The sequence below is a fragment of the Mus musculus genome, chromosome 3, assembly GCF_000001635.26.
Source record: "Mus musculus strain C57BL/6J chromosome 3, GRCm38.p6 C57BL/6J".
Lineage (NCBI taxonomy): Eukaryota > Metazoa > Chordata > Mammalia > Rodentia > Muridae > Mus > Mus musculus.
This window is the reverse complement of record NC_000069.6, coordinates 93,650,251-93,677,891: the sequence shown is the minus strand read 5'-3', so window position 1 is coordinate 93,677,891 and position 27,641 is coordinate 93,650,251. Positions and strand designations below refer to the sequence as shown.

The 27,641-nt window shown below is 42.0% G+C and overlaps 2 protein-coding genes across 2 annotated transcripts; both read left to right on the top strand.

Moving 5' to 3' along the window:
• The first annotated feature begins 1,608 nt into the window (after positions 1-1,608).
• Tdpoz1 (TD and POZ domain containing 1) lies at positions 1,609-8,559 on the top strand. Its single transcript, NM_148949.2, has 2 exons — positions 1,609-1,697; positions 6,347-8,559. The coding sequence occupies exon 2, from the start codon at positions 6,417-6,419 to the stop codon at positions 7,512-7,514; it is 1,098 nt and encodes a 365-aa protein (NP_683751.2). The 5' UTR covers positions 1,609-1,697; positions 6,347-6,416; the 3' UTR covers positions 7,515-8,559.
• Positions 8,560-25,205: 16,646 nt separating this feature from the next.
• On the top strand, positions 25,206-26,350 carry Tdpoz2 (TD and POZ domain containing 2). The gene has a single exon (NM_001007222.3). It carries the CDS (start codon positions 25,229-25,231, stop codon positions 26,309-26,311), a length of 1,083 nt encoding a protein of 360 aa, NP_001007223.2. The 5' UTR covers positions 25,206-25,228; the 3' UTR covers positions 26,312-26,350.
• The last annotated feature ends 1,291 nt before the right edge of the window (positions 26,351-27,641 follow it).

The window sequence follows — 27,641 nt, the reverse complement described above, 5'->3', positions numbered from 1 at the left end:
TACCCAGAAAGATCCAGAAGAGTAGAACAGATTGTCAAAATTAGTATGAGGCCAAGCAGAGCATTTCAGGAAAAACAGAAAGAACACAGATTGAATCGGTGACCTGGAGAGGAACCTTAAATCAACCAACTAGCGCTCAGAAAGACCTAGGAAGGAGTGAGCTTATTCAGATATAAATCTCAGATGCTGAAAACATTCTAAGGGTCGAATAGATTTTACAGAAACTCAACGCTTCCAGGGCTAGGCCAAGGTTGACATGTGGAGGCAGAAAGCCTCAGAAATGTTAATAAATATACATGAATAATAGTTACTTTTACAATAAACATGTTAGAAAGTCAACTGCTAGATCAACTCTGGAGGTAAGTCTGGTCAAGGCATCTTCAGTTTAGATATCAGTGTCTAGAAACTGTGAAAAATGTGATTCTAGGTTTTTGAGAACCCGGATCTGAGTCTCTGGTACTTCCCACCAATTTCTTAAAACAACCTGATGAAGAGTCACTGATGTTAATAATAGCAATAAGTCCAGGAAGAAATCAGAAATCAAAACCAATTGATTTATCCTGATGAATGAGCAGCATTAAAGCCAGAAATACAGGAGATCTGGGAGTATCTGAGATAATTGAATCACTGCAGTTGTTTCTGTGTCCTCTAGACTGTAGGTGTAAGACATGACACACTGGAGAGATGAGAGATGTAGGCAGAATTTTACACTTCATTATACATAAGGGCAGTAATAACAAATCTTTGATATCTCTTCAATATATGCTGCAGCCCTTGGAAAGCAGCAAAATCTCTCCCTTTTCAGGACTAGCAGAGAAAGCATGGCAGTCCAAGTCTATAAAGGACAGAACTCATCAGGGGAGAATGCAGAGTAAGAGGTGATTCCTGTCAATTAAACTGATTGAATTGAGAAGCATTTAGGATATTCCTAAACCAGACCCTTAAGTGGCTCTGAAAAAGGATTTCCAATGAGGATTTCCTGACGTGAAGTAGAAACAAGACCACTACCCAAATTGGGTGGAGTCATCACAAGGTTTGTGGTTCTGATTAGAATAACACGAAGGAAAGAAGAAAGGCACCTTAATAGTTTTGGGGCTCTGCTTCCTGCCCACCATATAGGAGCTCTTCCCCATTCCCTCCAGTTTGTCAACACTCAGACTTCTGACATGTTAAGGAAAACACTCCTTCCCTGATCATTTTTATAGCAAGTATCAGTGTAAGACAAGCACAAGGGTAAATAAACAATCTCTGTGCAGAGATTGACATGATCACTTTATTTATGGAAGACTGACCCTAGCAAGCAAAGTAAACTGGTGATGGCTATTCTTCGTGTGTTACTACCTTTGGACTTAAGGACCGTGCAAAACTTGATGGCATACCTTTAATTTTTTTTTCCTTAAGTAGAAGTAAATAAATCCAGTTCAAATACAGACTCCAGGTAGAAACACACACCTTTAACCTGAGTTTTGAGGCAGGAAAACACACACCTTTAATCCAGCTTTGAGACTAGAAGACACACCTTCAACTGGGCCACACCTGCTCTAAGCCTATATAAGCACATGGAAGAAGGAAACTCTCCTTGTCTGCTTGCTCTCATCATAAGAGCAAGCCCATTTCTTCACGGGTATTGGAGCCTACTTCTTCAGAATTCCAGCATCTACTGAGGAACACCCGAGACTTCAAACCTTGTGGACTAAGTAAGTACTGGCTTTAGCCATTGTTGGATTAACTGGATCTGATCCTATAAGTTTTTCTCACATATCCACTTCCTATTATTATAAAGGAATTAATTCTGTGTGTTCTCTACATGACCCTGACTAATACAATGTATTTGAATATGAATGTGTAACATTTTCCAAGCTCATCCAAAGTTCTATATAATAATTGTTGTGCTTTATGAAAAGAGAGCTGGGATATGTTTGTTAGAACCAAATATGGTAGAGTGGGTGGGGTACTTTGGCAGGCCCATGCTGAAGCATCTCTTCCCCCTGTGGTATCAGCCACAGTGTCTAATAGAGTTTATTGTACAGTTTGGTTTAGTACAGGTTTTCTATAGATACAGTTTATTTAGAGCATTGGAAGGGGAGTTGACTAGGGGTGAGAAGAGAACAGAGGCAGAAAAAGAGAGGAGAAGAGAATAAGTAAGAGAAAAAAGAAGAGGAGAATCAGGCTAGGAACATGTGGAGTAAAGGCGGGGAGGGGGAAGGGGAGAGAGGGAGCAAGTGGTTACACAGTCAGGGAGAATAAGAGAGAATAAAAGTGCAAGGAGGGGGTAAATAAACTGTTTTATAATGAATCAGACATACCTGGCTATTGCCAGGTAACTGTTTATTGGAGCCTAGAAAGAATGATAACATTCTTTCATTTTGGATTAATTCAAAATAAAAGGTAACACTAGACAGAGACAATTGTGGAGCAGGAATAGGGTCGACAGGATCTTTAGTTACTTCCTGCTGACTTTGGGATGATGAGTCTTTGGGAAACCAAAGAAAATATGGATGGAGATGTTGGCCCAGTCTTAGGAGAGTTGACTGTTTCCTTGTTATTCAGGGCCTGTGGAACCACCTGTAGGTAAATAGAGGACATCCAGTTGAAGCATCTGTGTCTGTGAGAGTAGATTGGAGCATTGGGTTGCTTCTCTGCATCTGTCATGGAAGTGGATTTTGAGTAAAGTCCTGGACCTGACAATATGCTGAATCATTGTGTGTGTGTTGATAGTAGTAAAAGTAGGGGGAGGAGGAGGACGAGGAAGACGAGGAGGAGAAGAAAATAATACATATGTAGTAGAGAATGAAGTTATGTATATATTTTGGGAGAAAAGAAGTATATTTTTCTTAGGAATACATTTGAAACCCTTAGGTCTTGGTGGTTGGGGTGAGGGGAGTCCCAATGCTAGGGAACAAGAGAGGAATCCCATCTTCTAGAATAGGTTGCAAATGGGAATGTAGATTATTGATTGGTAGGTGTAATTATCAAGATGGAGTCTGTTTGGTCCATGAGAGGTAGATCTCATTGTGTTTCTTGGAGCTTATAAGTTTACAAAGAAATAAATTTGTAACAGCATGAAGAGTTTTTAAGATGAGCTTAGGGAAGACAAAAACCTTTTCTGGAGCAGAAGGAGCAAGAAGGTCTTTTTCTTCTGTCTAGGAAACTTTAAAAAAAAAAAGGTATAATGAGAAGCCTTTTGAAATCTGTATTGAAAGGACAGTTAATGGAAACTGAAAAATTTGATGACCTTGTGAATATGATAATTGATCCTATCGTTTAGCATGAGAAACACCTTAAGTCTATAGATAAAAGGCAACCAAAGGGCAGTGGTGGCACATACCTTTAATCCCAGGACTTGGGAGGCAGAGGCAGGTGGATTTCTGAGTTCGAGGCCAGCCTGGTCTACAGAGTGAGTTCCAGGACAGCCAGGTCTACACAGAGAAACCCTGTCTCAAAATAACCAAAAAAAAAAAAAAAAAGACAACCAAAGGAAACTCATATTTGTACCTATGACAGCTGATAGTTTAGATTTAGCATGAGAAACACTTAAAGGCTATAGGTTAAAAACAATAAAAAGACTCAAAATTTACTCTTGTGATTATAAAAGTTGGGTTATATACTGGAATGTTTTATTAGGGTTAGGCTAATTTATAAGTACTCTATTGATTAATGTTAGGGCAGTAGTCTAACAAGGGAAGGAAAAATGATAACTAAATTTAGAAAAGGAAATAACAGAAGGTTATGACTGTGGAAGGTTACATCTGAACTTCTGTATCCTTTATCTTGAAGCTGGAGAGTAAAGAAAACCTGTCTATGATAAGAGATCTGGTAGTCTTAAGTAGTTAACAAATTGACTAATGAGCTAATAAGGTGGTAAATTACCTTGGTAAGGAGCTAGAGGTTTGTTTTCTAGCTGTAGTTAGCTCAGCTCTCAATGTAGTTAGAAATTTGGGGAAAATAAATTATAATCTAGATGTCATTAATTAAAATGACAGAGGTTCATCAATAGTCAACTATGTAGAATGTTTTCTGAGGTCCCTGCATTCTCCATCACAACTTGGGCAGATTTTGGGTGTCCATTAGGCCCAGAAAATAAGAAGCAATTTTCTTGTGGAATAGGAACTGGGGGAAAAGACTCACCTTGTCCTAGGCAGTATGAGAGATTTAACTCTCTGAGTATACTCAGTTTGATAGTGTAGGCTGAGTCCAGGCAGCCTCAAGGCAATGGAGCTCTGTAACTCGTGGTTATCATAACACAATCTAGGCAGTCTTGTCACAGTGCCTGCATCTTCTTAGAGACCTTGGTGGGGGTAGGGGAGGTTGTAACTGTTTTGCTTTGGCGGGGGCAGGGGGGGGTGCAGGGGGGGTCTTCTGTCCTAAAAGCTAAACATAAGGCAGTGACCATTAATCTTTAAATTAATATTAAATCTTTAAATTAATTAATGTAATATTAATATTAATTAATTTAATTCATTAATTTAATATTAAATCTTTAAATTAATATTAAAGTTATTAAAGGCAGTGAGGTAGGAATTGCCTATAACAAAGATTATGGGTGGTTATTGGACTGTCATTAACTAAGATGGCACTGAAGCTACAGCCATTCATGTGACCTCCCTTAGCTAAAATGGCAATGAAGCAATAACATAGAAGAACCTTATCTGCCCACAGTAAAGATGGCAGACACTCACAAGATTGCCCCAAACCAAGATGGTGCTGAATCTACAGCTCTGCCTGGAGGAATGTCACATGTTTGTTTTATCTTGGAATGGCAAAGATAATTGTTTATCAGCAGATAAAAACATATAAAATGACAAACATATAGAGATAAATGGGCACATTTTGTTTGGACAAAAGGTCACTGCTTTCTCCATAGTCAGCTTCTGTTACTGTAGCCAGACCAGTGGGTCTGATCTACACATGGAGCAGATCACCTGTTACACCTGGTTTAGAGCTGATGCAGAACAGAATGGAAAGTAATCAGAGTTGAGAGTAGTGGTGGTGGGTAGGCCCCAGGAGCACAGAAGCATAGGCAGAACTCAAACTGGTGTGAGCAGGGTACAAGTGCTGCAAGGTAAAAGGGAGCAAGCACCTTGGGAGGGGCAGGGAGTAAGAGGCAGGGCCTGCAGCTGTGCTCTGTCTGCCTGCAACTCTAGCAAGCATGTTTGGGCCCCATGGTTTTGGGTAGGGCAGAGAGCAAGCATGCAAGGGGGAAAGTAGAGAGAGGAGGCTAGAGGCAGCCACAGAGGCAATGTCAGAATCAAGGGGGAACACTGTTTCTTCTCAGTGGTTATCATACCCCAACCCAGGCAGTCTTTCACTGTGCCTGTATGCAGGAGGGAGAGCAAAGAATAAAGTGGCGAGAGATGGAGGTGGAGGGAGGGGACCCTGCAGAGAAACCTTTCCATTTTTCTGGATGGCTGGTGAGAGACTTGTAAAATATATTTAAGTGTCCTTAAACAGCAATGTAGAGTCATTGCTTAGTGGATATTGGGGCCAAATGTAGCCTGTGAATTCGGAAGCCTTAAAGAGTGGGAGGCATCTCAGTAAGGATCCTGGGAGTGGCTGCAAAGGCATATCCTTTCTGGGTGAGAGTGGCAGCATCCTGAGGATAAGTTAACTAAAACAACAGGAGGGACAGATCACCAAGACCTCAAGTAGTCAATTGGGGTCTGAGATCAGGCCAGTACCTGAGTGAGCAGAGAGGTAAATAATGGTTTATACAGGCCTGGGGTTTCTCAGTATTAAGAAAAGGAAAAGACACAGAGGAAAGAGGAAATGTCACTCAAGAGAAAATGTGCTAAAATGAGGAGTCAGCAAGGAGGACAATCATAAAGACTGGGACTGTCTCCATCCACAGGACACCACAGGGTGGCTGTGAGCTCAATATCCCTCCCTTGGAACCAGGTGATATTTACACTGACCAGTGTGGGAGAGGGAGCTTTTACCCATTAGCTGGTGTTTGGATGGAGAGTTCTAGTGAGCAATGTGTGGAAGCAGAAGATGTTAACTTGCAAGTCTTTAAATCTGCATCACAATATCAATGTTGTGTTTTTAAAAATGAATTCCAGGACATGTTTGCTAGAGCCAGGTATGGTGAGGTAGGGTAACCTGGTGGGCCCATGCTGAGGCATCCCTTCCCCCTCAGATAACAGCCATATAACAGGATTAGTAGAGAAAAAAGTTTATTTATAGCATGGGAAGTGGAGTTGAGTAGGGATGAGAAGACAGGAGAGGCAGAGGAAGACAGAAAAAGAAGACAGAGAAAGAGAAGGTGAGGGAGAGAGAGGGAGAGAGAAAGAGGATCTAAGAGAAATTCAAACTAAAATCTAAAGTGACCTATAATTTTATTCAACAGAAGGAAGGATAAATAACTTCTAGTTCTTCTTCTCAGACCAACTTTAACCTCCGAAACTCCTCCAGCAGAAATGTCAGAGGACATGGAATTCGAGAACTGGGGCTCCACACAGAGCAGTGTTGAGAAATTCTGCTATAAATGGACCATTAGCAACTTTTCATTTTGCATGGGGGGAATTCAGAGAAGGATTACAAGCCCAGTGTTCTCATCAGAGGAGAATAAGGAAGTGGCATGGTGTTTGAGGGTGTACCCAAAGGGGGCTGATAAAGAAAGCAAAGATTACCTGTCAGTTTACCTAGTTTTGCTCAGCCATCTGCAGATCCCAGTTTGGGCAAAGTTCAAGTTCTGGATCATAAATTCCCAAGGAGAGAAATATCAAAAAATAAAGAGCCCCACTGTGGAATGCTTTCTGACAAATGAACAGAATGGATTCAAAAAGTTTCTCCCTCGAGATCTCCTCCTCTCCCATCGGAATTGCCTTCTCCCTGAAGATCAGCTCACCATCTGCTGCAAGGTGACCATATTAGGACGCAAATATAACATGCCTAGTCAAAACATAACACCTGCAATCAAGGATCCAAGGCACCTGTTGACAGATGACCTAGGAGAGCTGTGGGAGAATTCCCTCTTCACAGACTGCTGTCTGTTGGTAGCTGGCCATGAATTCAGGGCTCACAAGGCAATCCTAGCAGCTCGCTCTCCAGTTTTCAGAGCCATGTTTGAACATGAAATGAAGGAGAGTCTAAAGACCCCCATTAAGATTCATAACCTGAATCCCCAAGTCTTCAAGGAGATGATGGGTTTCATCTACACGGGGAAGGCACCACACCTCCACAGCCACTCCATGGCCTGTGATGTGCTGCCAGCTGCTGACAAGTATGGCCTGGTGAGCCTGAAGGTCCTGTGTGAGGATGCCCTTTGCAGGAACCTCTCTGTGAAGAATGCTACACACACTCTCATCCTGGCTGACCTGCACAGCACAGAGAAGCTGAAGACTCAGGCCCTTGATTTCATTGCCTACTATGCCTCTGAGGTCTGTGAGACCTCAGAGTGGAAGTCGATATTGGAGTCCCATCCCCACTTGGTGGCTGAAGCATTCCAGTCCCTGGCTTCTGCACAGTGTTCTTTCTTGGAGCCGAAAGTGATCTCAGGATCTAACCAGCTATGATTTACATCTTTCTTCCAAGAGCAACAAACAACAACGTCTAGTGTTGTGACCAATGACTTCTGGTTAGACTATGGTATTGCGGAAGAATTTACAGTGAATCTGGGGCAAGGCATCATGGTGGATGAGGATTTAAATCACCTGTAATATGGTTAAATAGTGGGTGTAGGAAGGGCAGCACTGCAGTCTGGGACCTTCTACCTGACATCTACACTTTTGATATTCTTGTGTGTTTTTTGTCTAATGTCTTGCAAACTGAATAATTTAGGTGCTGGCCCTAGGCATGGGCTAACTGAGTTTCTTTGAAGAAACCTATCTGCAGTGAACTGAGCAGAACAGATAACTGGTCAGAGGAAAGGAGAAATCAAACATGAGTGTTTTCTCATCAGAGAAGGAAAAACAGTGTAGAGTTTCTTTTTAAAGACTTATTTTGTGGGAACTCAGCTGTAAAAGCAATTACTGCTCTCTCAGAGAACTCTGTTTAAGTTCCCAGCACACACAGAGGAGTTTTCAGCCACCTGTAACTGGTTATTCAGAGGATCTGAAGCCCTCTTCTGGTCTCCATAGCCAAAAACAGTTCCGTAGACAAATCTTTAACCAAATAATTTTTAATATGAATAAAACTTTTGAAATCAGTCTGGATTCCAGAGGTGTTTATGTTAAGATAAGTAACGTGTAGTCTAAGTAGCCAAGCTCAGCTGTGGATGTTTGTGCAGAACCCTTGCTGTCCCACCAGTAGTAGAAACTCATTGTCCTTTTTCTTGGAATTTAATGGTGGCAAATTAGAACTCCACCATCATGCTCTTATGACAACTAAGAAGAGCAGGCCTAATTGGAGGGAGTCTACTCCTTCTGGGAGAAGTGTTTGTGGGTCAACACATGCAAAAATGTTTCGTCTATTTTGAAAACATTTGAAGGGATTGATTCATTACACATGTATATAACCTCATCTAGTGGTTTTCAAATTTCTTAATGCTGGGACTTCTTAAAAGAGTTTTTTCATGTTGTGGACAACCAGAACCATTAAAGTACTTTCTGGCTACTTCATAATTGTAATGTTGCTTCTGTTATGAATCCTACTGTAAATAGCTGATATACAGGATATCTGATATTCAACCCTTATGAATGGGTCATTAGACCGAGAAAGGGATGGGGAGTCACAGTTTGAGTATCATGGCTGCAGGCCATGCCTGCCAGCATACCAGGTAGACTGCTGCTTACAGATCTTCTCTTACATCAGTTCCCACAGACCCTATCCTACTTTCTCAACCCCACCTCTGTAGCATACCACCTGTTGGAGTTTTCATTGCCCATTCTTCCCATATGGTTGGACCACACAGATCTTCTCCTTTGAATCTCCCTCCTCCTCCTCTTTGCTCTGTCCCAGACCCCAGGCCACCTGTGCCCCCATGCTAACAAAAGTGCCAGTCTGTGCGTGGTAACAGAATTCTAAAGGCAGACCCACACCTCTCTCTTTGATCCCCCACTTACAATTTCCCCATTCTCTTTCCCAGATGCATAGCAGGAAATCTGTGCTCTTTCTTTCCTGTAAAGCACCAACCCAGGAGGATCACAAAAACTTCTTCTCTACTCTTCCTTTACTAAAGCTAGCCCATTATCTCAGCCTTCAAATGCAGCAGGCATTTCACTAAGAACACAGGAAAAGAACAGGGCAGGGAAACACTTATGGAATTATTCCCTCCTCCACGCCAACTTCAATCGCCTATGTTCATCTATAGAGCTATATCATACCCACAGCTGAACTCTTTCTTTCTGCCTGACTACATCTCATATGAGTCCCACTGACAATTCTTTATAAGGTCTCTCCCCCTATTTCCTTGCTGTATTCTACCCGTAACTCCAGCATGCACTCACTGATAACTCACTGACTAATCCTGAATGTGAAACATGGAAGATGTCTATAGATCTTCCCCTATCCATTACTTTTTGTAGAACACCTACCAGTCTAATGCCCAACTCTATAGCAATCCTTCTGGGATGACCTCTTTTCCTTTTTGTTTTTATAAGTTTATTATTCTTTTTTATTTGATGTATTCATAAGGGTACGTACACTTTTTTAAGTGATTTTTTCTTTTAATGGATATATTCTTTATTTACATTTCAAATGTTATCTCTTCTCTAGGCCTCCCCTCTGGAAGCTCCCTATTCCCACCACCCTCTACCTGCCTCTATGAGGGTACTCCCCCACCAGCCCTGAATTCCAAGGAGACAAAATAAGCAGATTCTGATAGAATCTCCCCACTACTGGGAACTCCTTCAAACTTCTAACCTATCTCCTTTCCTAAGTGTCCTCTCTCTACACAGATTTCTCAAACCACCAGTGGCCAAAACTATTAGGTCCAAAGAATAGTTGCTTCTTGACAGCAGTGATAGCTCTTCTCAACTGTCAACTTGACTATCTGGAAGGAACTACAGCCCAGAATTTATAAGCATCTTGTAAAAATGTAGTGGATTATGTCCAGGCCTAGTAGTACAGGCTCTTAATCCCAGCATTCAGGACACAGAGGCATGCAGATCTCTGAGTTCAAGGTCAGATTACAGAACAATTTCTAAGCCAGCCAAGCCTAGGCAGTGAAGCAAAGGGAGCATGTTCCAGTGCCAGCAATCAGCAGCAGTGGGCAGCTTGGATCACGTGGTTCTAGGTTAGAGTCTGCTATAAGATGTAGAGCTGTTGGATTTTCAAGCACCAAGCATGCCTAAATGATGACATGCTTCCCACCATGATGATAACCTATTAGACCTCTGTTTTAGTCAGGGTTTCTGTTCCTGGACAAAACATCATGACCAAGAAACAAGTTGGGGAGGAAAGGGTTTATTCAGCTTACACTTCCACACTGCTGTTCATCATCAAAGAAGTCAGGACTGGAACTCAACCAGGTCAGAAAGCAGGTGCTGATGCAGAAACCATGGAGGGATGTTCTTTACTGGCTTGCTTCCTCTGGCTTGCTCAGCCTGCTCTCTTATAGAACCCAAGACTACCAGCCCAGAGATGGTCCCACCCACAAGGGGCCTTTCCTCCTTGATCACTGATTGAGAAAATGCCTTACAGTTGTATCTCATGGAGGCCTCACCCCAACTGAAGCTCCTTTCTCTGTGATAACTCCAGCTGTGTCAAGTTGACATAAACCTAGCCAGTACAACCTCCAAAATGGCAAGCCAGCCTCACCTAAATGTTTGCCTTTTAAAGATAAATTTGGTAATGATGTCTCTTCACATTAAAAATGAGAGAGGAATGAGGATTAAAAAGAAAAACAGACAATTAAGCAACATTGTAGCTTGACCCCAGCCAGTTCTGAGGCTGAGGTGGGTTTATTTTTTCCCAATCTGCTTTTATACCATTTTAATTACATGTAAGTAATAAGGTCAGTTCAAGGTTAAGGAATAAGCAAGACAGTAAACACAAATAGTAGAGGAACAAGCAAGGCAATAAACAAAGTCCCATGATCATCCTGATCACTTTTTCTAAGGGCTTATCAGGATTACCAAGATATCTGAGCCTACTTCCCTGTCCTAGCCCTAAATCACGTTCTTGCCTGAAGCCTACTTCTTTGTTCTAGCCTAAAATTGGATTCCTGCCTGAGCTTAATGTCAGATTTCTGCCTGAAGCCCATTGCCTTGTCCTTGACCAACAACAGATTCCCAACAAATAGCCCCCAAAGCTCTCCACAAGCCTGTCCTTTGCTGAAAGACAGAAGGGAGTGGATCCATATGGGAGAGAAAGTAGGAAGGAACTAGAAGTAGAGGGAGGGGAACTGTATTCAGATTATACAGTATTAGAAAATTATATATGTTCAATAAAAAAGAAAAAGGGGCAGGGGAAAAATAGATATTTGAGAACTTTCAGAATGGGATTAAAAAGTGTTGCTAAGTATCCCCCCTCTGCTTCTGTTTTAATGTAATGTCCTTAGGGACATTAATATTCATTAATATTAGCAGTAACATTGTGTAAAAACACATTTTAACAAAAATCAGAGTAAATTAAAGTCCAGAACCTTGCGCTAGATTTTCTTGGCTATTGCTCCCAAATCTGATGAAGACCTTGTTTCCCTCCTTTCAATTTTCATTGTCTCAGTCAATGTTTTGGAAAATTAGTTTATTTCATGTTTATGATATTGTTTCTGCATGTGTATCTGTGCACTATATGCATGTATGCTACTCACAGAAATAAGAAGAGGGTGATGGATTTCATGAGACTGGCATCCAGATGGTTGTGGGGAGTCTTTTTTTTTTCCTCTAGGAATGAACATGTATTGTTCTGAATAGGCAGCAAGTGTTCCTAACTCTACAGCAACCTCTTGAACCTTGTTCCCACTTAGTTCTTACTCCACATCTTCTGTTACTCTCAGCAGAAGTTCATGTGGTATGGAAACATGACAAATGAATTCTGAGAGTAACAGAAAAAAGGGAAGCACAATTTATGCTTTTATGAGCATATCTATACCTTTGGTGTTTGGAATGCAGGGGTCTAGTCTCCAGCCCTATCTTTTCTGTTTACCCACATTCAGTTGTTTCTATGCATTTCTGTAACTATTACTAATATTGATCTGTTTGAGTGTAGAGAAGTATGTTATCTTTTCCTGTATTAGAAATTTTAACAGGAAGAACCTTTAGTATATAGGCACCAGCTAAGACACCTTGATGAGCACAATACCAACAGCTCAGTCAGCCACAATGATGAAGAATTAATAAGATGGACTCAATGGAACTGAAATGCTTCTATAAGGCACCTTGACACTGCTAATAGAACAAGGTAGCAGCCTACTGAAATGCAGAAGTTTCACCAACCCAACATCTGAAAGAAGACTAATTTACAAAATATATAAAGAACTTAAGAATATAGACATTATCAAACCAAATAAACCAATTTAAAATGGGGTACAGATCTGAACAGAAATTTCTGAACAGAGGAATCTCAAAATATCTGAGAAGCATTTAAAGAAATGTTTAACATACTTGGTCATCAGGAAAATGCAAATCAAAATGACTCTGAGATTCCATCTTATACTTTTCAGAGTGGCTAAGATAAAAAACACAAGTGAGAGCTCATGCAGGTAAGGCTGTGGAGTAAATGTGTTCTTCCATTGCTGGTGGAAATGCTAATGTGTGCCACCACTGTGGAAATCAATATGATGGTTTCTCAGATAATTGGGAATCCATCTACCTCAAGACCCAGCTATCCCACTCCTGGACATATACCCAAAGGAAATTTCATCCTACCACAAGGACATTTGCTCAAATTTGTTCATAGCAGCTTTAGTCACAATACCCAGAAACTGGATAACTAGATGACCCGCATCAGAATGATGGGTAAAGAAAATTGGCACATTTACACAATAGAGCATTACTAGGTTGATTAAAAAAAAAAAAAAAAAAAAAAAAAAAGCTGGGCGTGGTGGTGCATGCCTGTAATCCCAGCACTCCGGAGGCAGAGGCAGGCAGATTTCGGAGTTTGAGGCCATTCTGGTCTACAGAGTGAGTTCCAGGACAGCCAGGGCTATACAGAGAAACCCTGTCTCGAAAAAAACCAACCAACAAACAAACAAACAAATAAGTAAATAACATCACGAATTTTGCCAGCAAATGTATAGAAATATATTTTTTTTCTTAAGTGGAGTAACCCAGTCCCAGAAATTCACACATGGAATCAACTCACTTGAAAGTAGCTATTAGCTGTAATGCAAAGGATAATCATACAACAGACACTTAGGATTAATACCAAGGAGAGCTTAAGTGTGGAATGCAGGAATCTCCCCAGGAATGGACAATAGAATAGATTTCTTGGGAACTGGGGGCAGGTGGGGATGGATAAGACAAAGAGTACTAGGAGAAGTCACTGGAATTTAGAATCATCTCAAGGGTGAGAAAAAAATCCAGTGCATTGGAAACTCCCTGGAATCTGCAAGGGGGATCCTAGCAAAGACACTTAGTAGGGGTATGGAGCCTGAACTGGCCCTCTTCTGTAACCAGGCATGGCTTCCAGTGGAGGGATTGGAACACCAACCCAGCCACAAAACTTCAACCTACAATCTATCCCATGTGGAAGCTATCCTAGGGTAATAATCACACGGAAATTGTGAGAGTGAACAAGTGTCTTGTACAACCTGAGACACATGCCTCAAGCAGGAGTCCATACCTCTCACTGCCTGGAGGGCCAGGAACCAGAAGTTGGATAGTCCAGATTATTTTTTGTTTGTTTGTTTCTGTTTGAGACAGGGTTTCTCTGTGTGGCCCTGGCTGTCCTGGAACTCACTCTGTAGACCAGGCTAGCCTTGAACTCAGAAATTCACCTGCCTCTGCCTCCCAAGTGCAGGGACTAAAGGTGTGTGCCACCACGCCCGGCCTGATAGTCCAGATTCTTAAGGAGAAACAAACCAACTGGGAAAAAGTCAATGAATCGATGCCTAATGAATCTCTGCAATGTTTGTAGACAGGAGCCTAGAAGAAAAATCATCACCAGAGAAGCTTCCTCCAGTAAATGGATGGGAGCAGATGAAGTAACCTGCAACCAAATATTAGGCAGAAGTCGGAGAATCCTGCAAAAGAGGGGGAGGCTGGATTTTAGAAGGTAGAAGTATCAAGGACACCACAAATACAGGGCTCACAGAATCAACTAATCTAACTTAGTCCCATGGAGACTCACAGACCCTAAACAGACACTCAGGGAGCCCAAATGGGTTCAGACTTATGGTGGAGTAGCTTGGTGTTCTGATGGGATGCCTAACAGTTGGAGGAGGCTCTGCCTCTGTTGTGGGTTGCTGTTTATATGCTCTGCTCCCTCAAGAGTGCCCATATTCAGGTGCAGTTAAGTAAAATCTTAGTCAGATAAGGCTAGAGGCTGTGATTAGGCAGAGGAAGATGAGGGGGAGCTAAGAATTTTAGAGAGGGGAGAGTTAGAGAGGGAGACGAGAGAAGAGACAGGGGATGTGGAGTAGATGGAGGTAGAAGATGAACCAGAACCACATGGCTTGAAAGAGCCACAGGTAGCTATGGATATCTCAGAAAGGCAATAGAGTAATATAGGGTACATATACCCAATCTACGTGTGCATCTTATATTTATGGCAATTGAGTTTTGAATTCCTTGTACATGCATTTTGGGGGTTGACAGTTTACTGCTGTAAATCTGGTTGATAAAATACAAAGTCTCTGGAGTTTTCATTTTATAGGGTTCCAGGGATTTGTGTGAGTGGCGGCCAGCTTACTGCCAGCTAGACAAATGAGGCCATTGGACTAGGAAGGTCTGGATGGCTAGCTGTGGAAACGATGCAGGCAGGCAAGACCACCATTAATAGAAAATAGCCTGGATTTTTTTTCTATAATTACATGCGGCATTTATCTGACTCTCTTGTCTGATTCTGAGACCCCTTTCATGCTACTGGGTTGCTTTGTCTTGTTTTAGTAAGGGGCATGTGCCTGTCTTATTATAAACTGTTGTATTTGGTTGACATCCTTGGGAGGACTTCTCTCTTCTGAAAGGAAGCAAAGGAGTGGAGGTGGAAGAGGGACTGTTAGAGGGCAAGGGATTTCAGGAAAGGAGGGAGGGAAAACTGGGCTGTAATGTATAAGAGAATTTTTTTTGTGTGGTTTTTCCAGACAGGGTTTCTCTGTATAGCCCTGGCTGTCCTGGAACTCACTTTGTATACCAGGCTGGCCTTGAACTCAAATCCACCTGCCTCTGCCTCCCGACTGCTGGGATTCAAGGCGTGCACCACCATGTCCGGCTTAAGAGAAAATTTACTAAAAGGGAAAAATACTATAAAAAATAAATTCATGTTCAAGAAGACTCCACAGAAGAACATCCCACAACATTCCTGGAGGTTCCACAGATTCCAGAGACTACACTTTGAGACTCTAGCGTCCCTAAGCCCCTCAGGGCAAGGAAGAGGGCAGTGGTTAAGGAATTCCAGAGGGTGCTCAACCTGAGATCCTGATTGCCAAGATTTCCTTTGATCAATTTGTTTCCAAAACATTTAAGAGGAGCCTGACACCTTCACCCCAAAAGGAAACTGTTACAACATATTTGATCATACTGTTTAGCCCAAAATTGTGTTATGTACTGAAAAAAAAAATAATTGGTTTTAGTTGTGGAGTGACTCAGCTTTGGTACACACCTTTAATCCTTCTGGCTGGAATATAGACATACCTGTAAGTACACACCTTTAATTCCAAACACTGAAAGTAAAGCTAGTTTCTAGAAAGAAGCCCCAGCAGGGCAGTGTTGGTGCAAGACTTTAATCCCAGCACTTAGAAGGCAGAGGCAGGCGGATTTCTGAGTTCTAGGCCAGCCTGGTCTACAGAGTGAGTTCCAGGACAGCCAGGGCTACACAGAGAAACCCCTGTCTCCAAAAAAAAAAAAAAAAAAAAGAAGAAGAAGAAGAGAAAGAAAGAAGGAAAGAAAGAAAGAAAGAAAGAAAGAAAGAAAGAAAGAAAGAAAGAAAGAAAGAAAGAAAGAAAGAAAGAGAGAAATCCCAATGTGCAGAGAAACTAAGAATTCAGAGAAAGATTAGGCAGAAATGGATATACTCAACTGTTATGAGAAGAGAGAGGAAAGAGAAGAGCTCACTGCAGAGAGAAAGGGCAGAGAGAAAGGGCAGAGAGAAAGGGAGATAGGACAGTTTTAGCAGGACAGAGGTATAGAGGCAGGTTGAAGAGAGAACAAAAGACAGAAAGTGAGAAGGAGTCTGAAGATTAGAACTGATTGTCAAAGTAGGAGACCAGGTGAGCAATTCAGGAGAAGCCAAAAAAGCCATGTTGATTCCGTTACAGTGGAGAGGATTTTTTGAGCCAGAACAAATTAAATCAGGCAGTCAGAGATCAGAAAGAACTAGAAAGTGGGGACCTTATTCAGCTGTAAGTTTCAGAAGCTGAGAGCATTCTAAGCCTAGTTTTGATTTGATGGGGGCTAGAACCTTCCAGGACTAGTCCTAGGGCAGCAGACCAAGGCAGAAAGCCTCAGAGACAACAATTGATGCACGCAAATAAAAGTTACTTTTACAGGAAATTATTTGAAAGGTACCTGGGCTGTCACCTCTGGACAAAAGTATGGCTAAGACATCTTCAGTTAAGATACCAGTGTCCAGAAACTGTGAAAGATGTCACCAGATTCTCATCTTTCCAGAAGTCTGGATGTGTTGCAGCCACCCCTGGTTGTCTGTGTATTGTGTCCCTGTCTCTCTGTCTCTGTCTGTCTCTCTTTATCTCTTTCTCTGTCTCTCTCTATCTGTCTCTCTTTCTCTCTCGCTTTATATGGGCATTTGTCAGCTTGGTTTTTTGAAATGACTAGTTGCTTTCTCTGGTAGGAGGACACTACACAGCCTTACCACCTGTCTTCCTCATGTTTAGTACAAAAAGATCCTTTTGACTCTGGCAAAGCACCCATAAAGTCACTGCTACCATCCACCTCCCCCCCCCCAAAACAAAACAAAACAAAGCAAAACAAAAAACCCTTACACCTGTCCCACCTGACAGAGACTTCATAAGCAAAACCTATGATTCCTGCCCAAGGGGGTCCCAGTCTCCTGTAAGAGGCAACTTCCACCCTACAGGAGCCTGCTCCTGAGAGCTAAGAAAAGAACAATTTAGAGCAACTTTCCTGCAAAGGCGTGAGGGAGGTTTGCACAGTGATTATCTACAATCATTTCAAATGTTAGATTTAAGACAGGGGATCAATCTATCAAGGTCCCAAAAGCACCAGATACAGAGTCAGTGATGCTCAAGGTTGGCAGTAAGTCTAACCAAGGAATAAAAAAATCAAAATCAATTGATTGGTCCAAGATTGAGGGATAAGCAAAATTGAAGCAAGACAGAGGAGGGCTAGGAGCTACTGAGCTGACAGAATCACTGTAATTATTTCTGTGTCCTCTTGACTGTAGATGTCTCTAAGAGATGAAGACCTGGAGAAATGAGAGATATGGGCAAATTTTTACATGTCACTTTACATGAGGGTAGTACTAATAAACCCTAATCTTTGATATCTGTTGAATATATACTGCACCCCTTGGAAAACAGAATAATCTCTCCTTTTCAGGGCCAGCAGAGCAAGCATGGCAGTTCCTGAAGAGGACAGACTCCTGAAGATGCAGACTATGAGGTGTCAAGAAGCTGAATCCCGCCAATTAAAGTGATTGAATTGAAAAGCATTTAGGATATTCCTAAACTACACCCTTAAGTGACTCTGAAAAAGGATTTTAAAGGAGGATTTCCTGAGGGGGAAGTACAAGACCACCAACCAAGCCGGGCAGTGGTGGTGCACGCCTTTAATCCCTGCACTTGGGAGGCAGAGACAGGACTGAGTTCGAGGCCAGCCGGGTCCACAAAGTCAGTTCCAGGACAGCCAGGGCTACACAGAGAAACCCTGTCTTGAAAAACAAAACAAAACAAACAAAACAAACAAACAAACACAGACCACTAACCAAATTGGGAGGACTCATCACAAGGTCTGTGGGTCTAAGTAGAATAACACACGGGAAAGAAGAAAGTCAAGTGTAGAAGTTTGGGGCTCTGCTTCCTGTCCACCATATGGGAGCTCTTCCACCTTCCCTCCTTTGTGAACATTCAGACTTCTGACATGTTAAGGAAAATATCTTTTCCTTGATCATGTTTGTGGCAGAAATTCGTGTAAGACAAGCACAAGGGTAAATAATAGCTGTGCATGGAATGGCACGATCCCTACATTTATGAAAGGTTGACCACAGTAAGCAAATTACACTGGGGAAGGCTATTCGTATTCACATTTAGACTACCTCTGGAATTGTGTAACATTCAAAATTGGAAAGTATAACTTTTAGTTTTTTATATTTTGCTTTAATTGAAGTAGATAGATCCAGTTCAAATGCAGATTTTTCGGTAGAAAAATACACACCTTTATTTTGAGTTTTGAGTCAGGAAAACACACTTTTTTTTGGTGTTGTTTTTTTGTTTTTTCCAGACAAGGTTTCTCTGTGTAGCCCTGGAACTCACTCTGTAGACCAGGCTGGCCTTGAATTTAGAAATCTGCCTGCCTCTGCCTCCCAAGTGCTGGGATTAAAGGCGTGCACCACCACCCCTGGCTAAAACACACACCTTTAATCCAGATTTTGAGACTAGAAGACACACCTTCAACTGGGCCACACCTTCTGCTGAAGGCCTATATATGGAATAAGGAAGCTCTGTGTCTTTACCTGTTTGCTCTCATCTTACTAGCAAGCCCATTTCTTTACTGGTATTGGAGCCTATTTCTTCAGAATTCCAGCGTATACTGAAGAACACCTGAGACTTCAAACCTTGCGGACTAAGTAAGTACTGGCTTTTGTAGTAGTTGTATTAGCTGAACCTCAGCCTGTATGTTAGTGTCATATGTCCACTTTTTATTTCTATAGTGGAATTCATTCTGTACGTTCTATACAGGACCCTGACTAAATACAATATACTTGAAATGTGAATGTATAACATTTTCCAAGCTCATCCAAAATTCAATATAATAATTGTAGTGTTTTACTCATAAGGAGTTCCAGAGTATGTTTGTTAGAACCAATTAAGGTAAGAATGGGAGGGGTGCCCCGGTGGGTCCATGCTTAGGTATCCCTTCCCCCTCTGGTACCAGCCACAGTATAGAACAGAATTTATTGCTGGGCAGTGGTGGCACATGCCTTTAATCCCAGCACTTGGGAGACAGAGGTAGGCGGCTTTCTGAGTTTGAGTTCAGCCTGGTCTACAGAGTGAGTTTCAGGGTAGCCAGGGCTATACAGAGAAACCCCATCTAAAAAACAAACAAACAAAAGAATAGAGTTTATTATACAGTATGGTTTAGTATAGGTTTTGTATAGAATAGAGTTTATTTAGAGCATGGGAAGGGGAGTTGAGTAGGGATGAGAAGAGAATAGAGGAAGAGAGAGGGAGGGAGAGAAAGAGAGAGAGAGAGAGAGAGAGAAAGAGAGAGAGAGAGAGAGAGAGAGAGAGAGAGAGAGAGAGAGAGAGAGAGAGAGAGAGAGAGGCAAGCCAGGAACACATGGAGAAAGAGGGAGAAGGGAAAGGGAGAGGGGGAGAAAGTAGTTAGAGAATCAGGGAGAGTAAGAGAGAATAAAATTGCAAGGAAGGAGTAAACAACCCCTTTTATAGTGAATCAGGGGTACCTGGCTATTGCCAGGTAACTGTTGGGTAGAGCCTCTGTGAGTTTCTGCCTGTGAGGAATTACATGTGTTTAGCAGATGCTTGGGAGTATTTCTAAACAGAACTCTACTCCTACCATTTATTTCTTCTTACAAAAAAATCTGTCATTATATATTACATTTTTTTATATATCAAAAAATAAGCTTACAAAAGAGATAAATTTGTTAACAGCATGAACACTCTTTAAGATTAGCTTAGGAAAGACAAAAGCTTTTGCTGGAGCAGAAGAAGCAAGAGGGACTTTTTCTTCTGTCTGGGTGACTGAATATATATAAATGTAGTATAATAAGAAGCATTTTGAAGTATGTATTGAAAAGACAATTAGGGGCTGGAGAGATAGCTCAGCAGGTAAGACCTCTTCCAAAGGTCCTGAGTTAAAAATCCCAGCAACCACATGGTGGCTCACAAAAATCTGTAATGATATCTGATGCCCTCTTATGGTGCATCTGAAGACAGCTACAGTGTACTTACATATAATAATAAGTAAATCTTTTTTTAAGAAAAAAGAAAAATAAAAAGAAAAGACAATTAGCAGACATTGGAAAATTTGAAAACCTTGTGAATACGATAAATGATCATATACTTTAGCATGAGACTATATACTTAAGTGTTAAGTGTTATATATACTTAATACTATATACTTAAGTGTTATATAAGGCTTAAGTCTATAGTTAAAAGACAACTAAAGGAAACTTATTTGTAACAATGACAGCTGATACTACAGATTTAGCACAAGAAACACTTTAAGTCTATGGGATAAATACAATGAAAGGAAACTTAAAATTTGCACTTTCGATTATAAAAGTTGGATCATATAGTGGAATGTTTTATTAGGGTTAGGCTAATTTATAAGAACTCTATTGATTAATGTTAGGGCAGTGGCATAAAAAGGGGAGAAATATGAAACATTTAGTCACTGGAAACTGAGTTTCCAAAAGAAAGTAACAGAAGGTTAAATCTGTGAAAGGTTACATCTGAACTTTTGTATTCTTTATCATGAAGCCTGTAAGTTAGGCAAACCTGTCTTTCATAAGAGATCTGGTAGCTGCAATTAGTAAACAAATTGATTAATAAGCTATTAAGGTGGTCAATTACCTTTGGGTAAGGAGCTAGAGGTCTGTTTTCTAGCTGAAGTTAGCTTAGCTGTCAATGTAGTCAGATATTTGGGAAATACAAATTATAATCTAGGTGTCACTAATTATAATGACATGTTAGTCAATAATCCATTACCTAGACATTTTCCCCAGGTCTCTGCATTCTCCATCACACCTTGGGCAGAAGCAGTGTGTCCATTAGGCCCAGAAGGCAAGACACCTTTTTATTTTTATTTTTATTTTTATTTTATTTTATTAGATATTTTTTTTATTTACATTTCAAATGCTATCCTGAAAGTTCCCTATTCCCTCCACCAGCCCTGCTCCCCTACCTACCCACTCCCACTTCTTGGCCCTGGAGTTCCCCTATACTGGGGCATATAAAGTTTGCAAGACCTAGGGGCCTCTCTTCCCAGTGATGGCCGACTAGGCCATCTTCTGCTACATATGCAGCTAGAGACACGAGCTCTGGGGGTACTGGTTAGTTCATATTGTTATTACACCTATAGGGCTGCAGACCCCTTCAGCTCCTTGGGTACTTTCTCTAGCTCCTTCACTGGGTTCCCTGTGTTCCATCCTATAGATGACTGTGAGCATCCACTTCTGTATTTGCCAGGCACTGGCATAGCCTCATAGGAGACAGCTATATCAGGGTCCCTTCAGCAAAATCTTGCTGGCATATGCAATAGTGTCTGATTATGGGATGGATTCCCAGGTGGGGTAGTCTCTGGATAGTCCATCCTTTAGATGGACTAATCTTAGCTCCAAACTTTGTCTCTGTAACTCCTTTCATGGGCATTTTGTTCCCTATTCTAAGGAGGAATGAAGTATCCACACGTTGGTCTTCCTTCTTCTTGATTTTTTTGTGTTTTGCAAATTGTATCTTGGGTATTCTAAGTTTCTGGGCTAATATCCACTTACCAGTGAGTGCATATCAAGTGACTTCTTTTGTGATTGGGTTACCTCACTAAGGATGATACTCTGCAGATACATCCATTTGTCCAAGAATTTCATAAACTCATTGTTTTTAATAGCTGAGTAGTACTCCATTGTGTAAATGTACCACATTTTCTGTATCCATTCCTCTGTTGAGGGACATCTGGGTTCTTTCCAGCTTCTGGCTATTATAAATAAGGCTGCTATGAACATAGTGGAGCATGTGTCCTTAGTACCAGTTGGAACATCTGGGTATATGTCCAGGAGAGGTATTCCAGTAGTACTCTGTTCAATTTTCTGAGAAACTACCAGACTGACTTCCAGAGTAGTTGTATAAGCTTGCAATCCCACCAGCAATGAAGAAGCGTTCCTCTTTCTCCACATTCTCTCCAGCATCTGCTGTCACCTGAATTTTGATCTTAGCCATTCTGACTGGTTTGAGGTGGGATCTCAAGGTTGTTTTGATTTGCATTTCCCTGATGATTAAGGATGGTGAACATTTTTTCAGATCCTTCTCAGCCAGTCAGTATTCCTCAGTTGAGAATTCTTTGTTTAGCTCTGTACCCCATTTTTTAATGGGGTTATTTGAATTTCTGGATTCCAGCTTCTTGAGCTCTTTGCATATATTGGATATTAGTTCCCTATCAGATTTAGGTTTGGTAAAAATTCCTTCCCAATCTGTTGGTGGCCTTTTTGTTTATTGACAGTGTCTTTTGCCTTACAGAAGCTTTGCAATTTTATGAGGGCCCATTTGTCAATTCTTGGTCTTACAGTACAAGCCATTGCTGTTCTGTTTAGGAAGTTTTCCCCTGTGCCCATATCTTCAAGGCTTTTCCCCACTTTCTCCTCTATAAATTTCAGTGTCTCTGGTTTTATGTGGAGATCTTTGATCCACTTAGACTTGAGCTTTGTACAAGGAAATAAGAATGGATCAATTCTTCTACATGATAAATGCCAGTTGTGCCAGCACTATTTGTTGAAAATGCTGTCATTTTTCCACTGGATGGTTTTAGCTCCCTTGTCTAAGATCCAGAGACCATAACTGTGTGGGTTCATTTCTGGTTCTTCAATTCTATTCCATTGATCTACCTGTCTGTCCTTGTACCAGTACCATGCAGCTTTTATCACAATGCTCTGTAGTACAGCTTGAGGTCAGGCATGGTGATTCCACCAGAGGAAGAACCTGTTTTGTGGAATAGGAATGTGGGAGAAATGACTGACCTTGTCCTAGGCGACATGAGAAATTTAACTCTCTGAGTGTCATCAGTTTGACAGTGTAGGGTGAGTCCAGGCAGCCTCAAGGCAATGGAGCTCTGTAACTCATGGTTATCATAACACAATCTAGGCAGTCTTGTCACTGTGCCTACATCTTCTCATACACTTTTGTGGGGGGTGGGAGGGTTGTAACTGTTATGCTTTGGAAGTCTCTATCTGACCTAATAAGCTTAAACATTTGCTGTTACATTTAGCAGATTTTCGAGATGATTGAGACGTAGTGTATACTAAGCTTATCTGAGTTAGGCAATCTTTAACCTAAAGATCTTTAATCTTGTTTAATGATATAAATATTTATATTGGTTTTAAAATTATTCTTTACCAAGGCAGGTTAGAAATTAGAGACCCTATGTCAGGATGTTCTAAGGTGAGGAGGCAGTGAGGTAGGAACTGCCCATAACAAAGATGGTGGATGAACATGGGACTGTCATTAACTAAGATGGCACTGAAGCTACAGCCATTCATGTGACCTCCCTTAGCTAAGATGGCACCGAAGCAATAACATAGGAAAACCTTATCTGCCCACAAAAAGATGGCAGATACTCACAAGCCTGCCCCCAACCAAGATGGTGCTAAAGCTACAGCTCTGCCAGGAAGAATGTCACATGTTTGTTATATCTTGGAATCACAGAAATAATTGTGTAACAACAGATAAAAACATATAAAAAGACAAACATATAGAGATAGTGGGCATGTTTTGTCTGGTGGACAAGAGGTCTTTGCTTTCACAGTAGCCAGCCTCTGTTGCTGTGACCAGGGCAGTGGGATCTGTGCATGGACTAGCTCAGCTGTCACACCTGGTTTAGAGTTGATGCAGAACAGAATGAAAAAAAAAAATCAGAGAGCTGACAATGGTGGTGGTGGGTGGGCCCCAGGAGCACAGAAGCATAGGCAGCAGCTCAACCTGGTGTGAGCAGGGTGGGGTGGGGAGTAAGAGGCAGCACCTGCAGCTATGCTCTGTCTGCCTTCAACTCTGCTCTAGCACAGCATGTTTTGTGCCCCATGGTGTTAGGTCAGGCAGGGAGCAAGAAAGCAAGGAGGAAAGCAGAGAGAAGGCTTGAGGCAGCCACGGAGTCATGGCAGAATCCAGGGGGAACACTGTTTCTTAGTGGTTATCATACTACAATCTAGACAGTCTTCTCACTGTGCCTGTATGTGGGAGGGAGAACAAAGAAGTAAAGTGGCAAGAGATGGAGGTAGTGGGTGGGGACCCTGTGTAGAAACCTTTCCATTTTTTTGGATGGCTGGTGAGAGACTTGTAAAATATATTTAAGTGCCCTTAAACAGCAATGAAGAGTCATTGCTTAGTGGTTATTGGGGCCAAATGTAGCCTGTAAATTTGGAAGCCTTTAAGAATTGGAGGCATCTTAGTAAGGATCCTGGGAGTGGCTGCAAAGGCATATCCTTTCTGGGTGAGAGTGGCAGTTATATATTTCCCCTACCAGCATCCTGAGGATAAGTTAACTAAAACAACAGGAGGGACAAATCACAAAGACCTCAAGTAGTCAATTGGGGTCTCAGCTCAGGCCAGTACCTGAGTGGACAGTGAGGAGAATGGTACCCAGGCTTAGGGTTTCACAGCATTGAGAAAGAAAATGACACAGGGGAGAGAGAAAATCTCACTCAAGGGAAGATGCCCTGTAATGAGGAGTCATCAAGGACTCATAAAGATTGGGACTGTCTCTATCCACAAGGACGCCACAGGGTGGCTGTGAACTCAACATCCCTCCCTTGGAACCAGGGGATATTTACAATGACCAGTGTGAGAGAGGGAACTTATCAATTTGCTTTTGTTTGGATGGATAGGTCTAGTGAGAAGTTGGCTGCAAAGTTCATGAGGCAGCAGGAGATGTTAAACTGACAGTTTTTAAATCTGTGTCACAACATCAATTGTGTTTTATAAAAAGAAATCCAGGATGTGTTTGTTAGATCCAGGTATTGTGAGGGTGGGAGTGGTACCCTGGAGTGTCCACGCTGAGGCATATCTTCCCCCTCAGGTACCAAGATTAGTATAGAATAGAGTTTATTTACACCACGGAGAGGGGAGTTGAGGAGGGATGAGAGGAGAGGAGAGACAGAAGAGAGAGAGGGTGAGAGGGAGAGAGAGAGAGAGAGAGAGAGAGAGGATTTAAGAGTAATTGAAATAAAATCTGAAATACCTATACTTATATCCAACAGGAAGAAGAATAAATAACGTCTAGTTCTTTTCAGATCAACTTTAACCTCCAAAGTACCTCCAGCAGAAATGTCAGGGGACATGGAAGCCAAGATCTGGGGCTCCACACAGATCAGTGTTAAGGAATTCTGCTATGAGTGGACCATTAGCAACTTTTCATTTTGCATGGGGGGAATTAGGAGAAAGATTAAAAGCCCAGTGTTCTCCTTAGAGGCCAATGAGGAAGTGGCCTGGTGTTTGAGAGTACACCCAAACGGGTTTGATGAAGAAAGCAAAGATTACCTGTCAGTTTACCTGGTGTTGGTCAACTGCCCAAAGAGACAAGTTAGGGCAAAGTTTGAATTCTGGATCAAAAATTCCCAAGGAGAGAAATACCAATATACGCAGAGCTTGAATGTCCCTAGCTTTCAGAGAAAGCAAAACTGGGGATTCAGTAAGTTCATCCTTCGAGATTCCCTCCTCTCCCATCGGAATTGGCTTCTACCTAAAGACAAGCTCACCCTCTGCTGCAAGGTGAGCATAGTAGGAGCCATCTTAAACATGCCTGGACAGAACATGATACCTGCAATCAAGGATCCAAGACACATGTTGACAGATGACCTAGGCAAGCTGTGGGAGAATTCCCTCTTCACAGACTGCTCCCTGTTGGTAGCTGGCCATGAATTCAGGGCTCACAAAGTTATCCTAGCAGCTCGCTCTCCAGTTTTCAGAGCCATGTTTGAACCTCAAATGGAAGAGAGACTAGCAAACTGCTTTGAGATCCAGGAGCTGGATTTTCAAGTCTTTAAAGAGATGATGGACTTCATCTACACTGGGAAGGCTCCAACCCTCCATAGCCACTCCATGGCCTGTGATGTGCTGGCAGCTGCTGACAAGTATGGCCTTGAGGGCTTGAAGGTCATATGTGAGGATTCCCTCTGCAGGAACGTCTCTGTGGAGAATGCTGCACACACTCTCATCGTGGCTGACCTCCATAGCACAGAGCAGCTGAAGACTCGGGCTCTCCATTTCATTGCAGTTCATGCTTCTGAGGTCTCTAAAAGCTCCGGGTGGAAGTCAATGGTGGAGTCCCATCCCCACTTGGTGGATGAAAGATTCCGCTCCCTGGCTTCTGCACAGTGTTTTCTTGGAGTCATCATTCAAACGCCTTAAGGGATTTTAGGAGCTAGACAGATATGACCAACACCTGTCTTCCAACATCAACAACCAGTCTCATCTATAGAACTATGTCATAACACCAGCTGTAGCCTTACTTTCTGCCTGCATGCATCTCCTTTGAGTCCCAGAGACAATTCTTTTTTAAGATCCCTCAGGCTAACTCCTTGCTGCATTCTAGAGCCTAACTCCAGAACACACTCACTGATAACTCACTGTCCAATCCTGAGGGGAAAGCATGGAAGATGCCTGTAGATCTTCCCTTCTCCTTCAGTTCAGTAAAACCACAACTACCAGTCTAATCCCCAACTGTATAGAATCTTTCTGGCCTGACCACTTTTCTTTTTGTTTGTTTGTTTTTTGTTTTTTTCCAGACAGGGTTTCTCTGTGTAGCTCTGGCTGTCCTGGAACTCCCTCTGTAGACCAGGCTTGCCTTGAACTCAGAAATCTGCCTGCCTCTGCTTCCCAAATGCTGGGATTAAAGGTGCGCACCACCACTGCCTGGCCTGACCACCTTTCACTGTGTCGCTGAATTCCAAGGAAACAATGTAAGCAGATTCTGATGGAATCTCCTCCCTCCTGTGAACCCCTTCAGACTTCTAACCTATCTCCATTCCTTTTTTTTTAAATTTTTTATTAGGTATTTTCTTCATTTACATTTACAGTGCTATCCCAAAAGTCCCCCATACCCTCACTCCCCACTCCCCTACCCACCCACTCCCACTTCTTGGCCCTGGCATTCCCCTGTACTGAGGCATATAAAGTTTGCATGACCAATGGGGCTCTCTTTCCACTGATGGCCTACTACGCCATCCTCTTCTACATATGCAACTAGAGACACAGCTCTGGCAGGTACTAGTTAGTTTATATTATTGTTCCTCCTATAGGGTTGCAGATCCCTTTAGCTCCTTGGGTACTTTCTCTAGCTCCTTCATTAGAGGCTCTGTGTTCCATTCAATAGATGATTGTGAGCATCTACTTCTGTATTTGCCAGGCATTGGTATACTCTCACAAGAGAAAGCTATGACCAGGCGTGGTGGCCCACACCTTTAATCCCAGCACTCAGGAGGCAGAGGCAGGTGGATTTCTGAGTTTGAGGCCAGCCTGGTCTACAAAGTGAGTTCCAGGACAGCCAGGGCTGTACAGAGAAACCCTGTCTTGAAAAACAAAAACAAAGAAAAGAAAAGAGAGAGAAAGCTATGTCAAGGTCCTGTCAGCAAAATCTTTCTGGTGTCTGGGTTTGGTGATTTATATGGGATGGATCCCTGGTTGGGGCAGTCTCTGGATGGTCCTTCCATCTCAGCTCTGAACTTAGTCTCTGTAACTC